Genomic DNA, 18,900 nt, shown 5'->3' with positions numbered 1-18,900 from the left:
GTGGTCACCAGCACAGTGATGCATTGTGTGCACCATGCACTTGTTTGTGCACTTTCTTGTGTGTGTGTGTGTGTGTGTGTGTGTGTGTGTGTGTGTGTGTGTGTGTGTGTGTGTGTGTGTGTGTGTGTGTGTGCCTGTGCGTGTGTGTGCATGTGTGTGTGTTTAAACTTTTTACGCAGATCCTCTCCTTTCACATGTGTTTAAAACTGCGCTTATGTCACAGCGGCGGCACGGCTTTTAATTCTCCCTGTTAATTGCTTCCACAGGGGGGGAAACAAAACCGAAAACAACAGGGTGTTTCAAACCCTGACGTCAATGTTTCTTCTTTGACTCGTCCTTCTCTTCGACTCTGTGCGTGGCCTACCTTCTTTCCCCTTATTAACGGCCTCTTCCCGTGCATTCTTTGCCCTTCTTTTCTTTTCTTCTCTCTCCTCTTCTCTCCTCCTCTTCTCCCCCCTCCTCCCTCCCTCTCTCTTGGAGCTGAGCTCATAGCTGGCTGGGTTTGAAGGTGGCCTGCAGAGATGAGTGAGGCTGTTTTTCTCATCAGCCAGTGGCGCTCTCAGGAAACGTACATGTGTGAAAAGAGGAGGGGAAACGGCCAAATGCTTCTTCCTGCCCGCCCCCTATTAGACACTCAGCACCGCTCTCTGTTTATTTTTATTTTTTATAATTTTTGAAGGCACAAATCTACTGAAATGTATCTGTGTAATGTATGTATGTAATGTATTTAGTACAGTTAATACTTTTTAATAAGTCATCATCACCATGAAAATTCCCCAATTATTCCTCCAGGCCACATGGAGCTCAAAGCGCGTCCCCGCTTGGAGGAGCGCTGGTGTGCCTTCTTCATGGAGGCTTCAGCAGGGTGAACGCTTGCCGTCATTTGGGCCCGAACAAGGGTCTTTCCAATTGAAGAGAAACCTCACATTCAGCCTGCCAGGCCGCCGCCCTGAGGCTAGAGCCCGTGGACCAATGGCCGGGAGGACCTCTGCCGAAAAAAAACCAAAAAAACATAAATGTCTTAACTGTTGAAAGAATCTCATCTTGATGAAATGAGTCATTTTTTTGAATATGATTACTTTCCGTTTGTTACTGGCCCAAACGGGTTGTCTGACTGGCAGGGCTACAGGCCTGTTCCAGTGTTGGGTTGGGCTGGCATGGCAGAGGAACTTGCTCATCCATTATGAGGTGTGACTTTTATGATTTCACGGTGACTCCATTTTTCTCACTAAGTTTCCTACGCAGCTACAGTTGACGGTTGGAAAGAAGTCTTGGTTTGTCTCCAGGAGGGAGAAATAATGCATCTCCGTCGCGTGTCACTGCACATGATGTCAGTCGTCAATGTTGCACAACACGACTATGGTTGTTGGAGATCCCATCACCTCGAAACAACGGCATGGATTTGTGCCTTATGAATCTTCATCTATATGGATGTGGTAAAGGAATTTGCATGTAGGTCCTCATGAATACCTGTAGACCAAGGGCCTTAAAATAGACCAGATCAAATTTAACATTATAGTGGAACAAAACAGCGCTCTGTAGTTCACTAGCCTTTCAGATGATCATGTCCTCTCCTAAATAAAATGGAAAATATTGAAAAAAAATTGAAACATTGAAAAAATTGAAAAAATTGGAAAATCCTATCCAACTAATAATAACGATAACTTCCAACTTTGCCAAACCCAAATAGCCACATTAAAATGTCTTTGTAGTCCAGATTACCCTAAATGACAAAAAATCTAAAATCCCACAACCTAATGCCATGCATATAAACACAGAATTTAATTTATCATCATTATCAATATCATCACTCGTCATTTGTTTTTTCCTTTGTTAATCCCAACAGAAACTTGGGAATTTGAACATATAAGTCATGTCTTTTCACAAAATTATGTTCCGTGCATGACAGCGGTAGGTATAGAGGTATAGTCGAGCTATAGAATCATTAGACTCCGGCGAAATGCTCTACTCAAAACGCCAGAAAAACAGAATCCTTAAAACCCCACTGCCTGGCGATTTGGCAGAACAAAGAGCCTCCCACAGCACAGCAGCGCCTCCTGTGCTGTTCCCGTCCCTTGTGGGTGGAGAATTTGTGCATGCAATTAAACCTCCTTCAGAGGAACGCTGATCTTTGACCCTGACCACTGCGGACCCTGACCTTCAGGAATGTCTGCCGGCCTAATCGCAGTGGACGTAAGCTGGGACGATATGCCCATGATCACGCTGACACAAAGCTAAGTCACTGAGAGTTGCATTGCTTCATACCCAGACACTGTGAGCACGTGGCTCAGATCACGTGGGGGAACGGTGCAGAGATGGTCGACACCTGCAGCGCTGTGTTTTGTTGGACCAGGGCTTGGATCATGGAGTAAATAATAACCATCAACATCTAAGTGTAGGGAGACTTTCATGATACAGACACCGACCTATGTCTGAGGACACGCATACGCATTCAGGTATAGGTGGTTTATAGAGTCATCGAGCAAAAACGTTGAAAACAGGATTATTTGGGATGATTATTGGGACTTTCTTGATTCTTTTATTCATTATAGTAAATTGAAAAAAATTGCATGCCAAATATTTCAAAATGAACTATAAACCCTCAAAAACAGCATTTAAAGCCTTTCGCATTATTTGGACACGGAATGTGACAATCCGAGTGTTTATGCTGGGGTGTTTGTTTTTGTTGTACTCAGGTATTTTGTCCTTTTTCACCCATATATGCGCACGCGCACACACAACCCACACACCCAAACAAACAAACACATAATTTAAGCAAAGAAACAACAGCCAACCTTGCACAATAGATGCCACATGATTATTGTGTACTCATGAAACAAACACACACACACACACACACACACACACACACACACACACACACACACTGAGTGATCTTTGTTGCTCCCTGCCCTTTCGACCGACAGAGAGCGATTGTAGCAGAAATAATAACACAGTGATCCAGGAAGGCTATTGGAGTGAGTTGGCCGTCGGCCTGTGTGCAAAGCTTGCAGTGTGTGGAAAGATGAGGTTCAGGGTCCGGTGACCTTAGGAGACGCGGCTCGGTGGCGGGAATACTGTGAACACAGTGCACGTCAAAACCACCGGGCGCAGATTCCTTCAAACTTTTACGCAGGCGAATAACTGACGGGCTAATAACCAGTGTGATCTTATTGTATCGTTATATTGTTGTGTAACGGTGATAATAGACAAAAGGATCGCCAGGTGGCAAAACAATGCACACATGGGGGGAAAATGTGCAAGCTTGCACACACACACACACACACACACACACACACACACACACACACACACACACCGGCAGACAAACTCAGAAACACATTCGCGGCAGTAGAAGCAAAAACACATGCACGAGCAAGCACGCTCGCAGCAAAGGAGTTCACCTTTGACCCCTTGTAATAGCTACTTCTGACCTCTTGCTCTGGCTACGCGGCTCCAGATGTTCTTGGCGAACCCCCAGCAGTTCCGAAATGCACACACACACAGACACACACACACACACACACACACACACACACACACACACACACAAGCACACACAAACACGCAGACAAACTCACAGCAGACCCGCAGAGCCCTCACAACGTTGCCCTCTCCGGGGGCCGACTTGTTAAGTCACGCACATATTTAGCCCCGGCGTGCTCCCAAAACGCGCAACCAAATTAGGAATGCGGTGGTTGTTCAAAGTGTCAAATCGAACCATGCATATATTTCTGTCACTTCCCAGTTCAAACCGCCCGGCTGCCCGAGACACTCGAGCCGTTTGACCGTTCATTCTTGTGGACTTCCATCCGAAGTGGCGGCTTGGTGGCTCCGCTCCCCGGCTCCACTTAGTGACAATGGAGTTGCACTTAAATCATCTCATGCGCACGCTGAGCAGCCGCAGCGGAGACTCCGGAGAGCGCGGGGACAGGTTACTTCCTGCCGAAAAAAAACATTGGAAGCCCTGTCGCACCAAAAAACAGTGAGCGTTTCAGGTGAGGGCCTGAGCGTCGCACGGGGCCCAAACGTCATGAATGGGGCTTTTTGTGCATCTGAGTGCCTCCCTGTTTTACGCATTTAGGGGCCTCCAACTAACAAGGGCTTGAAGGACAGGAAGCGGACAGAGGGGAATGAAAGGGCGAGGGTGTGTGTGTGTGTGTGTGTGGGGGGGGGGGGGGTGGCTTGGACGTGTGTCACAGATGAAGAGGCTTGTTGGTGCATTGTGGACCTGCTTTGCACCGCAGGGAGGCTTGTTAGCGTTTTGACAAAGGTATGCACAGCACAACATCCGTGTGTGTGTGTGTGTGTGTGTGTGTGTGTGTGTGTGTGTGTTGGTATTTGTGTGCGTGCATGTGTGGAACCCCAATCTGAGGAGGTTTTTTGTTGTTAGATGTATTTGACGCCATACTATAGTTAGAGAGACAACAGCGAAACTGCTATCAAAACAGTCATTATCGTACATTCTCTCGCGGTCCTCACGTCTTGTCAATGAAATAACGGTGAAGTTGAACTGTTAACCATTTTACCGGGGCCCTCGAACCTCCTGAAGTATGGCCCCTCTGCTTGTATCCGCGAAGTTGACCTGCTTCTGTCGGTGTGTCCACAGGGCTTTGTTCAGCTACGATGGAGTCAGCAACAAGCTCAAACTGGCAGACTCTGGAGGTAAAGCTTTGACTGACACCCATGAATATGAACCGATTTTCTGCAAAGCGAGTTGAAACCGCCGCAACAATTAACCTTTGGATGAACAGGGGTTGTTTTTTTTTTGTCTTTTTTTTTTTTTTCACCCCCCGCTCTGAATATTTGAATAATCATTTTCAAGCTATTTCCATGGCTTCTTTTCATGCACCTCTTCCTCTGCTCCCCCTCACAGCGGGCGGGGCGGCAGAGCTGGCGGTCAAGTTCCACGTCTCCAAGCCTCAGTACGGCCTGTGCAGAGTCGGGACGGCGGAGACGGGAGGTCCACGCATCGCTATGATCAGCTGGGTGAGCGGCGGGCGGGTTTAAAGTGGTAATCCGTGACCATTATTTTGCTAAAAAAAAAAAATGTGACGCTCTATTTTGCTGTCACTTTATAAGAAAAAGCCATTCAGTGCATTTGCTTTATGCATGGGATGCTCCAAATGCTGTTCTACATCGCTGGTGGTGGGTTCCACCTTTACCAGAATTTGAAAAAGGGTCACACGGCACAAGTCATCATGCTTTATCATCAATGGAAACACGCCATTCCTTCTATGGTCCGTACGCTGCTTATCAGCACCCAGACTATTCTATTGCTTTCCTAGCAGCTCTGAGATCATGTGTTTAACTTAAAGAAAAATATTTGCACCCCAGGAGCGGTGAAACGATTTGGAGGAGTCTTACGATTAGTGGCTTATTAACATTCTACAGCCGCGTTTTGACCGAGGCTTTTTTAACATCTGACATGGGCGGGAAGAGCCTTTTATAGCCTTGTCATTACACATGCGTCGTACAGCAAAGGGCATTGGGGAGCAAGCGACCAAAGCAATCATTGCGGTGGAGGACTGGCTTTTTAAAGGAAAGTACTCTGCCTACGTATGTTTTAAGAAATGGAGTCAAGGCGGAGAGCCAGACAAAATGTCCTCATCTCTCGTGGTGATGACCAACACGCCACTGCCCTGTTGACGACATCCTTACACCGATCCCGCCCATTCCAATGTTCCGGGGGAGAAACCGCGTGGACTTGTTTCAGACTTGACACATTGGGTCTCATGGCTTGTTGTTTTTGCGTAGCGCCCGTTCCAGGCCTCGCGGACGGAGGTATTGAAATGCGTTTGTTTTTCTGCAGGTTGGTCAAAATGTGGATGAGTACCGCAGGACGGAATGTGCCAGCCACATACCTGCCGTCAAAAACTTTTTCAAGGTAAATTCAACATGCGCTGACTCACCACCTGCAGCAGAGTAATGCTCATTCAAGTCATTGGCTGCTGTTTTAGTTTTACTACCTACCTATGCACCTCTCTATCTACTAACCAGCCTACCTACCTACCTACCTACCTACCTACACACATACCTATCTACCTACCTACCAACCTACACACGTACCTATCTACCTACCTACCTACCAACCTACACACGTACCTATCTACCTACCTACCTACCTACCTACCTACCTACCTACCAACCTACATACATACCTATCTACCTACCTACCTACCTCTCTACCTCTCTACCTACCTACCTACCTACCTACCTACCTACCAACCTACACACGTACCTATCTACCTACCTACCTCTCTACCTACCTACCTACCTACCTACCTACCTACCAACCTACACACATACCTACCTACTCACCTACCTACTCACCTACCTACCTACCTACCTCCCTACCTACCTACCAACCTACACCCATACCCACCTACTCACCTACCTACCTACCTACCTACCTACCTACCTACCTACCTACCTACCTACCTACCAACCTACACACATACCCACCTACTCACCTACTCACCTACCTACCTACCAACCTACACACATACCTACCTACTCACCTACCTACATACCTACCTACCTACCTCTCTACCTACCTACCCACCTACCTACCTACCACCCTACACACATACCCACCTACTCACCTACCTACATATCTACCTACCTACCTACCTACCTACCTATCTACCTAACTACCTACCTACCACCCTACACACATACCCACCTACTCACCTACCTACCTACCTACCTACCTACGTACCGCTCTACCCACCTACCTACCTACTTTTAACCCATATAGGTGCTTTCATAACTGTATTCATGTCTTGTGATTCTGTTTCCCCATCACAATAACAATAATAATATACCACTGACATCATCCCCATGGTTACTGTTGTCAGAATAACACAGGGCCAGGTAGTGGCAATGGTGTGGGAGGGTGAAACCTGCCCGACCAGGGCTTAAGCTAGTGAGTAATGGTGTACGGCAGAAGGACATTGTTTTGGGTGGAGTCATCATTAATCACTTAATATCAGAATGTACACACATACCAGTGTAGGGCCATGAACACACCCTTGCCAGTCTCCATCAGTTTCTTTCTTCCCCTCCTTCTCTTCTTTCTTTTCTGCCTCCCTCGCTCTCCTTTCCGGCCTGCCGTCCACATACTCTGGGGCTCTATATTTACACACAGTAGTTTACCTTGCATTGTTTTGAGCGCTTCCTGTCCTCTGTCCACTTCCTGTTCTGTTTGGCGTGTTGGTGCCGTGATTGCCATGCATTTCGTCACAATGGGCCGTGCGGTAAGTGCCACTGAAAGCTCCATTGTTTCTGGCAAAATCACAAACTGCAGCCGGCAAAGTGGTGACAGGGGAGACCGTTGAGCCCGACCGATTGGAAAATGAGACAATAAGACAAGTATGGGAGGAATTCTGTGTCACAATTCTGATTATTATATATGTAGAATATGATAACAAAAATAATAATAATAATAATGCTACCACTGATACTACTACTACCACTACTAATAATAAATATAGCTGCAGGCAGCTAAACACAGGGTCCAGTCGTGTTAGGTACGTATGACAGTTTTCCGGGTTCTTTAAAGGCAAAGCACGACGTTCTGAGTTTACATTGAACGTTGCATCAGCTCCCCGCTCTGTTGTCTCCTGTTTGCTCGTTTCGCGGAGCAACCACTATGCGGTCGATACAGTTTAACCCTCCGAATGCCAGTGGGCACCCAGAGACAGAAACCGGACTTATATGACCTCAGTTCATGTCGCAAAGTTCCTCGCTTCCCAGACTAATCTGACTTTCATCAGTTTTTCACTAATTCCTGCTCCAAATGTAGGTCGATATCTATCAAACTTGAACCACGAGATGTCTGAGACGTCCCGGCTCTAATGAGACTCCAACCATGTCCATGGGTTCAGCGGTTATTGTGTTTCAGACACTTTTATCCCGAAAAATGCCAAGGAGAATAATAACAAAAATCCCAGCAATAACCTTCAGGCTGAACCCCTAATAATATGCTAAAATAATATGCTAAAATATATTACTAATAATGTTATCAATCAATAATGTTATTTTTTTATAATAAGATATATATGTGAATTGATTAAACTAGAAAAACAAAGCACGTCATCTCCCCTCCATCTGTGTCCTTGAAACTGTGATTTTTTTTTGCATACTTGATTACATCGAACTAGTTCATGGGTTAAGTTCAACCCTTCTGATTACTTTCCACATAAAGGCATCACCCAGTCAACTGCACAAGCATCTGTAGAATGTTTGTTGTTTTTTTAACTGGTGACTGGCTGGGCTGGGGCCATGACGATATGGTGTTAATATAGTCTATAAAAATACGAAATTATAAGATTTGTGATAATGACAGGCTCACAGACATTGTAACTGTACATGTGTTTGTGGAGAACCGTGAGACAAGGTGTCGGTGTTTCTGGGTGTGAGATAGAAAAAATGGGATTATGATAAAATTGTTTATATATCATAGCAGTATGTGTCAACGGTGTGCCATTTATCGAATAATAAAAGGGAATAATCGGATAGGGATTGAACCACTAACCTTAACAAATGCGCGCGTGCACACACACACATACACACACACGCACACACACACACACACACACACACACACATTGTGTATCACAGAAAATAACTGGTCGCCATACACCAACTATTTTGACCTTGGATAAGTTCAAATTGAGTGCATTTATGTGAAAGTCCATATGAAATAAATATGATGGGGCTTCACCGCCCTTTCAGCCGCCTCTTAGTGGATTCTAAATGAAAAAGGGAGTTCATCAATCTATCTCTCTCTCCCTTCGCTCTCTTTCCTTCCCACTTTCCCTCTCTCGTTCTTGTGTGAATGTTCCATTAGTCAGTACCTAAGTGCACACTATTTTCTTTACCTCTTAGTTTTATGAGCCGGGCCCTGATTCAGATTGATACGAGACACATTCTGCCATGTCCACGTCATGGCTGCATGTGGCTCGCATTAGCGCAAATATTCTGATGGGACTCGGACGGTGATGCATCAAAGAGCCATCCCGTCTCCTCCGGTCGCGCTGACCGCGTTCAGACCCGCACACGTCGATAGTTTCACACATCACGCAGATGCCAGGGCCGCGAAGCCTTCCACACAGGAACGCGTTCGGTCATCAGCCATAAAACCTTACGAGCTCCCAGAGCCCAAACAAAGCATCATTGTTTTTTGAACGTCAGCGCTTGTTAAAAGGGCAACAGTCATACCGCCTGTCTGCAAAGCATCTGTTCCCGTTGAGTGATTAATTTCTCAATAAACAAATCTCTCCGAGTCTCTCACTGAAACGTACTTTTCTCACAGTAGTATGGTTATACGTCCGTCACCTTGTCAAACCAGTAGCAGTCAGAGGAATGACGCCATCGGTGATTTTTCACACGTACACATTCGGAGAGACCGAGAACCCCCGTCGGGCCTTCTCACCTGGCGCCCCGCCCCAGCCTGCGTGCATCCATGCAGACTGGTCCTTCCAATTAACTTGAACGTCAGCCATGAACTGTGGTTACATGGATTACAGAAATACCTGGAGCGCTTAAGGAAACAACAGCCACACTATGCAGAAGCAGTGTCCATTTAACAGTATAAAACCTGAGAGAATGTCATCTAGTCCATCTATTTGTTCATTTTAAGCCATTTTTTGTAAATTGATGAAGATAATTAGAAGAATGTGAAGGTATTTTGGAATTTTCACTGCATTCACGACACTATTAAGGAGGAAAATTGCTTTTTTTGACTTCACGAATTTTGTCAGGCCCCTAAACCACTAACGGGTTGGAAATTGGGCCTCCGACAGAATGCGGCCGACATGTTTCACGTAACGCTGATCACTTATTTTGATGTTGCTCAATGTTCACGGACACACATCAAAACATAAAACAAAGAACATTTTCGATTGATCTGTTCAGCTTCTTTCCCCTGAATATGTACATTGTTCATGTGCGGGTTCATACGGTGTGGTGTGTTTACAGCCACAGCTTTATGTACTGCATGGCAAAGAATATACCAGTCAGAATGAGTTGGCAGACACACACACACACACACACACACACACACACACACACACACACACACACACACACACACACACACACAGATGTTTGGTGTTGCGCCCCCTCGTGGTGATAATAATAAATTGTTGGGATTCAAAACTCTATAACGAGCCTCTGCCTCTCCCTTCCAAATCCCTCATTGGCATCGAACGGTATTCCCACAACACTGCTACTATTGTGTTCTTTTACTTCTTCCTTTCTTTCCTTCTTTCTTTCTTTCTTTCTTTCTTTCTTTCTTTCTTTCTTTCTTTCCTTCTTTCTTTCTTTATTTCCTTCTTTCTTTCTCTCTTTCTTTCCTCTTTCCCACCATCTCTCCCTCTTCCTCCCCCCTCCTCCTCCTCCTCCTCCTCTCTCTCTGCTGTCAGTCTGATGCATGTCTCAGCTGGTAGTGCGAGCGCCGTGTCAAGGCGAGTCCCCAGCAGCAGATTTTTTGGGTGTGTTGCTGCTTTGAGTTTGCCGTTGTGTAAGCACGTTTTGTGAAAACCGGACACTGAATAGGACACAGATGTTTTTTTGTTTTTTTTTTACAAATATTGTTTTGGATTTACAAAGGAATATAAGTGCAATGGTAGGTCGAAGATGAGCGGGGTGAGAGGTTGAGATGGCAATATTACACTTAAAAAGGTGAAGTAAATGTGCGAGAGAAAAAAAGGCCTGAGGAGGCATAAGGACAAAAAAAGAAAAATCGGGATAAAATGTTTATTCGTTGGTGAAGCGGCACAACCGTTATTGAACGACCAAAGACAGTTTGGGGGATAATGAGTGTCTTCAGAGTTAAGAGTGCTTAAGCCCCGAGGTGGTTAATATCAACAGAGCATCTTTAAACCCACTGGTAATGACAGATACTTAAGAGATTTAGAGGTGTTAACACCAGCGTAACCACCACCACCCTCCATCTGCTCCTCCCTCTCAACCCACTCAGCCGGGGGGGATTTGGAGTGTTGAGCGAAAAAAATGAGAGAACGAGACGTGGAAGGAGCGAGAGGGAGGGAGACAGAACCTGGGGGGTGGAGTTTTATTTATTTAACCTCCAAAGACTGATGGGAGTTTGTGGAACGGGGGAGTCGAGATATTTGAACCGAGCTCTGCAGTTTGGGGAAGAGTGTGTCCGTCTGTCTGTCTGTCTGTCTTTCTGCGGGTCTGTCTATATGTCTGTCAGTCTGTCTATCTACCTGTCTGTCTGTCTGTCTGTCTTACTAACTTGTACATGTATGTACAAGGGCCTGGCACTAAGTTTTAGAAGTTGCTGCCAAGTTGGCAACCACGTAGAAGCTGTTGGTTGCCAAGACTGACAGAATGGTTGCCAAATTGTATAATTCAGTGACAGTGATCGGATATAATTAGTATCCTTTCGGTTTTTGAGTAATCAATGTGCTCGGGTTTGGTTTCGAAACAGCCATTGCTTATTATTTGTTTTTAACACATGAGAAGTGATTGACAACGGTGATATCGGATTGCACACGATGGTCGGGCAGTGGCCCAGATCTATATTTTAATATTACTGCCCGGCCCTGCGTAGGTACACGTGTTTGGGATTTGTGAGTAACGTGAGTTTGCGCGCTCTTGTTTTTCACAGGAGGCCCATGTGTTCATCGGTGCAGAGAAGGCGGAGGACGTGACAGAGGAGAAGATAGTCGAGGAGCTCGGCAAGGTCCAGCCCCGCGGGCCCTCGGAGTGGGTCCGGAGGAGTTCCAAGTCGGCGCAGAAGGAGGAGATGGTGGTGAGTGGGCCGCGGTTCCCGATCTGACCACAGGGTGGCGATAGAGGATCAGGGTGAGAGTGGGGTCCTCACATGAACTTTTCATTTTTTTCTTTACTTTGTCACGCAGGGCACAAATTACAGAAAAACTAACGCTGCGATGGAGATGAGACGAATCAACAGAGACTCCTTCTGGGCACGTGCTGAGGTACCAAGAAATAGACCCCTTTTTTTTTGGGAGGGGCGCACAATCCAATCGTTGAAATGTCGTGAGTTGTCCTCCGAGCTCAGCCGAGTGCGTAGGAAAGAAATTTGAAGTTGTATATAAACGTTAAAGCAAAAAAAAAAAAAAGCCACAAATCCCTCTGCCCGTTTGTGCCAGCGCGAGGAGGAGGAGAGGAAGGACCAGGAGAGGCGGCGAGTGGCGGAGGAGAGGAGGCGCCTGGAGAGGGAGAGAGTCCTGAAGGAGCGACAGGAAGCGGAGGAGAGAGACAGGAAGATGAACGAGAAGCTGCAGATGATCGAGGAGCAACGGTGGGACACGAGTGACTCGCAAACCACTCGTTCGCCACGAACAAACCGTCTCAAATGACTCAGGAGTCTGGAGTCACAGCAAATACATCTGAGGCTCAAAACTGGAAATAATTATTGAGGACAATATTAAAGTCCAAAGTCACAAAGGCCAAGGCATTTGCCAAAGTTCATATTGAATCGCGCTCAATAATTTGGACAGAATGAAATGATTCCTGTAAGAATTCCTTTCGCAACTCAAGAGCCGAACCCACTCCTCAGACTGTCGTTGGTCGTTCACAGGAAGCTGTGCCTCCCTCACGGCGCGCCACGCCGACTCAATCAAAGGAACGATTTTTAATGTGTGTCTCGTCAAGAACCGGGCGTCAAAAAAAGGGGCGAACCTTTCATCGCTCGTGGAAACCACAAGCCAAACCCACATTGGGTTTGGCTTGTGGTTTCCACGAGCGACGAAAGGGCACTGCTGTCGTGTGAGCAGCATGAACACGACAGCAGTGCCCTCTAACGGATATGCGGCATGGTGCAGCTATTAGAGATCAAACCGAGTAGATTTAAAGAATCAAGTAGGCAGTAAATTCACTATCATTATGGGCTAACGCTGATGGATCAGGGTTAATGACGTAGGAAACTTTGTGCCCTCTGGCAGGAGGAAACGGGCCGAGCAAGAGCAAGCTCTGCGCAGGCAGGAGAAGACAAGATGGGTGGGTGAATTTTGTTTTAGTGTATATGCGTGTACAGTATGTGTGCGTGTGTGTGCCCGCGCGTGGATGTGTGTGTGTGTGTGTGTGTGTGTGTGTGTGTGTGTTCAGAATGAGTGCTTTCTAATTAGCAGTATTATTTTTGAACTGACAGGAGGAGCAACAGCGAGAGCATGAGGAGGACATGAGGGCTCGCCTGCGGAGGAGCGAGTCCATAGAGATGGCGGCGGTAAGTTATCCGATGTTCTCCAGCGCGTTATTAGTCAAAAAGCGCTAAGAGACGCTTTGTCTTCATAAACCTGCTGTTTAAACTGTTTCAAACTTAAAATTTGTGATGCAAAACTCTGCAGACGAGTCGTCCAATAGGACCCTCCAGGTGGGAAAAGCCTTTTCAAATATAATTTGCCAGTGATATAAAATAAACACATGAAACATCCATGGCTACATGGTTAATTCAATCGTAAATGCAACAGATTATTCTTTAAAAAAAATAAACCATAAATATTTTTGTTCAACAGATAGGAATTATTTTGGTTGGAGTTTTCGCCTAAATGCTTTGTTTATTTCCTCAATGTTTTCCTGTTTCCCTACTTCCCTGTCCGTGGGAAAATGCTCAGAAAATGCAAACTGTTATTCCATAGTGTGCCTGGTTACACGTTCTATCTGATAAATCTCACTTTACATTTACATTTGCGTTTCAGTGTAAGTCTTCATGTACGATTTGGTGAAGTTCGCGAACGATTCAGATCCTTTGGGGGAATCTTTTGGCCTTCTTAATCTTCTTGTATTTTTTCTATGTGCATGTGTTTTCGTAAGCCTGAGCTCTCAGGGCCGCCGTACCTATGAGGCCCTTACCCACAACACGTATTCATGTTTGAATGGTCATATAACTTTTGACCTGTAGGAGGCAGCGGTGCTGGTGTCCCAGCGCTCCATGAACCCCAGGGAGTTCTTCAGACAGCTGTCCTCATCGTCACAGGGTCCTCTCAGTCCTGGATCTCCACGCTCCGGTAGAGTTGCATGTATATGTATGTACCTTTAAGTTCCCGAAATCCTCGGCCTCCGGACAAATTCCTTAACCCGTCTTTCCATCCAGGCAAACCTCCGCTGAGACGGTACCAGCGCAGCCTCACGGACACGGCCTTCATCTTCTCCAAGCAGGACGAGAGGAAGGCGTCGTCCCCTCACAGTCCTCCCCTGGTCTCCCCCCTGATGTCCCCCTTTTCCCGGGCTCCCCCCTCCCCGCTCTTCCGCGCCACCTCTCCGCCCGCCAGCCCCGACTTCCGCCCCATCGCCTCCCCGCAGAGCCCCCGGGGCCGGATGATTTCCCCGCCCCCGTCCCCCGTGTGCGCCGCCCCTCCGGCCTCCTCCCTGCCCGGCCTCCCGCTCGCCGGCCGGGAGTCCAGGTCTCCGCGGTCGTCTCCCACGCAGCCTTCCGCGCCACCCGCCTCCCCCAGTCTCCTGGACTCCCTTTCTCCGGAAGACCACCCAGACCACCCGGATGTGCCGCCCTCTTCCCATATGACACCGCCCCTGAGCCTTGTCCCGACCCAGGTCCTGCCTCCTTTGCCCGAGGACACCCAGACCGAACTAACTGGCTTTGAGGCTCTCCCAGGTCCCCAGGACCCCACCGCTCCGCTCTCTGAGGGTCCCCAACAAACCTCAGGTGGGAAGGGAGGATTTTATAAGCCCGCACTTAAACCTACAATTATTTTCAATATACTGTATATGAAACGGGGAACATAAATGAAAAAACACATCCGTCCACGACCCAAATGCCTCAGCTCCTTGATGGTTGGTTCTCCTTTGGTTTTATACTGATATATCAAGCACACGTGGACACAAAGCTCCTTAAGTCGTATAAGATATAAACATGCAAATAGGGTTGCTTTCTCTCCCTGTGGCAGTTCTCCTGAGTTTCATCTCTCAGTCACAGGAATAAGAGATGATGTGCAGCCAGCGGGTCATTATCGGCCAAATAACCCCCTGCGCAAAGCTTTGGTGGGGGGGTATTTTGGGGGTTATTTGGGGTTTATTTTACACTATATGACCGGCTGGTGCTACATTATACCGCTTATTTCTTTGACACGGAATATTGATTTGAAATTATTACGTTTATGGGATTCCACGAAGAAAGGTAATCCACAACAACATAGCTACCACTACAGCCTAGTAGCCCACTATATGGGCCCTACAAAATATATATATATAATTATATATGTATATATATTTATATGTATATATATGTGTGCCCTACATAAACACCCTACATATCTTTTGTTATTCATGTTAAATTATATATTTACATGAATGGTAAAATTAGTCACGCTGAAGGGGACATTGGGGATTTTGATGCCGACATCCTTCTTCCTCTCTTCCGTTGTAGTCTCCATGTGATGCACAAGATGGCGCCACTAGCTAGTGGAGAAGTAGTTGCCTTTGGCAATGATCATTATTAAGAGACAACGGTCATTATTCAAAAATGACTGACCTCTGAATGACGCTTTTCACCAATCAGAATTTGGTATTCCACAGAGCCTTGTTATAATGTCCTTTAATATATAAATATACAGCCATAAGCTTAGACTTGTGTGTTGTGTTTTTACTTTCTAATTTCTCTCATGTTTTCCCTCCTCCAGACCTTCACACAGCCTCCCTAATGCACACCGAGCTGGTCTCAGAAACAGGCTACAAAGTACAGGCTGTACTGGTGGAGGAAGATGGGGAGGAGGAGGCGGAGGAAGAGGAGAAAGGAGGAGACGAGTACATATCGGAACCGCAGTCCATCCCCGTCACCATGGAGGCCATCATGGTGGTCACAGAGCAGGAGGAAGAGGAGGAAGTGGGGGAAGAGGAGGAAGTGGGGGAAGTGGGAGAAGTGGAGGCGGCATCGCCACAGCAACTAGAGCCTTCGTCCTTGGAGCAGCCAGCTGAGCCGGAGCAGGACGAGGGGGAGGAAGAGGGTGAGGGACGGGAGAAGGACCAGTCGGATGCCGGCCAGGCGTCTGCCACCGCCACGGTGGTGGAGCTTTCAGAGGAAGAGGAGGAGGAGCCAGCAGGGACAGGTACAGTTTATGTGCATCTCACATTATCACAACAATGTTGTTATTGGTGTTATGTTACTGAATGAAAGTGAAGGTCACCATTTCCTATTTCTGTATTTCTATGATCCCATTTGATTTTCCCTTTAATTCTGTATTTTAGTCTTGTTGCGTTTTGTAATGCATCTATTTGTTTTAATACATCTATTTGAATCTCAACTATTGTTGAGATTTTTTTCTATTGATTGTGATATAAGTTTGATTTTTAACATTTGTTTACTATTTTCTGATGTCTTGTGAAGCACAAGTTGATCAAAAAAGTTGGTTGATGTTATTTATGATTCAGATACCGAAGTTATTTGCCAGAAAATCAACCACGAGGCTGTGATCATATCAACCAACGGCATCACAAACGGAGAGGACATGGAAGAGAACGGCATAGGTCTTTTACTATACTATAATATATTATAGTAATGCACTGTACTATACAATATGATACGTTACGATTCTATACTATACTAAACTATATAATACTATATGATACTTTACGATAGTATACTATACTATACTATACTATACTATACTATACTATACTATACTATTCAATACTATATTATACTATACTAATCTATAATTTTCTATACTATATTACACTATTTAAGACTATACTATACTATATTATACTGTGCTATACTATTTTATACTATACTGTACTATACTATACTACAGTATACTTACACTATATTATACAATTTGATACTGTACTATACTGTACTACAGAATACATAAACAATACTATACTATACTATACAATACTATATTATGATATACTGTACTATACTATACTACAGTATACTTATACTATACTATACTATACTATACTATACTATACTATACTATACTATACTATACTATACTATACCTTTTTATACTATACCATACTATACTATACTATTTTATACTATACTAATCTATTCTTTTTTATACTATATTATACTATTTAAGACTATACTATACTATACTATACTATACTATACGATACTATTCTATATTTTATTCTATACTATACTATACTATACTATACTATACTATACTATACTATACTATTCTATATTTTATTCTATACTATACTATACTATACTATACTATACTCTACTATTTTATACTATACTATACTGAACTTATAATATACTAGACTATACCATTCTATAATATACTAAACTATATCTATACTATGCTGTGCTACTGTATACTATACTATATAAAGTACTATGCTATATTATATTATACTATACTACACTTTAGAATATTATACTATACTATACTATTCTACAGTATTCTATGCTACCACATTGATTTTCTACATAATACACCACAAATGTTACAGTGACATCCATTTACCTATGATTTGTATTTATTCAGCTTTCTTTTGTATTTCCTCAGATCGCTCTTTGAGTCCATCAGATACAGGGCTCAGTACTCCAGAGATGGCGGTGTGCTATGAAACAGATGGAAAAGTGAAGGAAGAATGTATAGCAGAGGAGGAGGAGGAGGAGGAGGAGGAGGAGGAGGAGGAGGAGGAGATTTCAGAGAACGGACAAGAGGTAAACGCCGACCAACAAACACACACACACACACACACACACCCGACATTGACGTGCAGAAAACAAAATAATAATTACAATGAAATTAAAAAGAGAATAAAAAAATAATTGATTCTATAATTTTTTATTCTCTTTTTTTTATTTCATTGAATACATTTTATTTTTTAAACATGAAAACGCGACAGTTTTTTGCATTGACTGTGTAAGGAGTCCGTTGATGATACAACTCCTCTCTCTCTCTCTGTCTCTCTCCCTCTCTTGTTCTTGCCTCCTTTCATACGCTCCTTTGCTTTTTCCCTCCAGGATGATGAACCAGAGAGACAGATGTGTGTGCGCGCTCTGTATGACTACCAAGCCGGTAAGGTGTCATTTTCGGGGGATTCGTCATCTAAAGTCTAAATACAACCCCTGCCCTTAGCAGTGATTACATGTTGATTCACGGGTTTTCCGGGTTTACCGGCGGGCTTCTTCCAGAGGACGAATCGGAGATCTCCTTCGAACCAGGCGACATCATTAGCGACGTGGAGACCATCGACAAGGCCTGGTGGAGGGGCTGCAGCAAAGATGGCCACCAAGGCCTCTTCCCCGCCAACTACGTGGAGACCATCTAGAGAGACAGCGACGCAGACGGACCGGAAGACGGCGATAACGACACATGCACATACACGCGCGCGCAAACATACACACACACACACACACACACACACACACACACACACACACACACACACACACACACACACACACTCAGGGAAAACCATCTCCCCATACATTCTTTAACTAGTACATTTTTGTCTTTTAAATATTCCTTTACTGAAATGTTGTTTATTGCAAGTCAATGTGGAATAAAAAAACTTGTCTCTATGTTGATCTGCGGCGACAGAAAGCGCTCCCGCGCGGCGTTCCCCTAGACTCAAAGATAGAGACAATAATTTTTGTGGAACAAAAATGAAAAAAATGCCATGTGTGGTATAGCGGCACATTCTGCTGCTATTTTGAAGTGTAAATGCTCCCCCTTGTTCTACACCTGTCACGCAAAACGTCAGGCATTCCATTCTAATTACTGCTTGGTCATTTTGAGAAGTAATCCAATTATTTCACAGCTCTTGATTTAAAAAATGGGTATATTCTATATAGGTATAGAATATATAGAATTGTATGCGTTCAATACATCTGAGAACTATGTTACTATATGTTGCGGGTTATTTCACAAAGACTAACACGATGTGGAACTACGGTATCTCTTGCTTCGATTCCATTAT

At 45.0% G+C, this 18,900-nt stretch overlaps 1 protein-coding gene across 1 annotated transcript in view; it reads left to right on the top strand.

Annotated features, from left to right (window-relative positions):
* LOC307232397 (uncharacterized protein) overlaps window positions 1–18,382 on the top strand; it is a 34,781-nt gene extending 16,399 nt beyond the window's left edge. The window contains exons 2-16 of the mRNA XM_080003396.1: window positions 4,610–4,665; window positions 4,877–4,989; window positions 5,813–5,887; window positions 11,642–11,785; window positions 11,895–11,972; window positions 12,147–12,298; window positions 12,942–12,996; window positions 13,148–13,222; window positions 13,898–14,003; window positions 14,090–14,659; window positions 15,633–16,058; window positions 16,381–16,476; window positions 17,478–17,638; window positions 17,942–17,996; window positions 18,113–18,382. Of these exons, the coding sequence (XP_079859522.1) occupies window positions 4,610–4,665; window positions 4,877–4,989; window positions 5,813–5,887; window positions 11,642–11,785; window positions 11,895–11,972; window positions 12,147–12,298; window positions 12,942–12,996; window positions 13,148–13,222; window positions 13,898–14,003; window positions 14,090–14,659; window positions 15,633–16,058; window positions 16,381–16,476; window positions 17,478–17,638; window positions 17,942–17,996; window positions 18,113–18,249 (2,299 nt within the window). The 3' untranslated portion in view covers window positions 18,250–18,382. The remainder of the gene's footprint in view (window positions 1–4,609; window positions 4,666–4,876; window positions 4,990–5,812; window positions 5,888–11,641; window positions 11,786–11,894; window positions 11,973–12,146; window positions 12,299–12,941; window positions 12,997–13,147; window positions 13,223–13,897; window positions 14,004–14,089; window positions 14,660–15,632; window positions 16,059–16,380; window positions 16,477–17,477; window positions 17,639–17,941; window positions 17,997–18,112) is intronic.
* The last annotated feature ends 518 nt before the right edge of the window (window positions 18,383–18,900 follow it).

The sequence above is a fragment of the Zeus faber genome, assembly GCF_960531495.2.
Source record: "Zeus faber genome assembly, chromosome: 7".
Taxonomy (NCBI): domain Eukaryota; kingdom Metazoa; phylum Chordata; class Actinopteri; order Zeiformes; family Zeidae; genus Zeus; species Zeus faber.
This window is presented reverse-complemented; position numbering and strand designations above follow the sequence as displayed.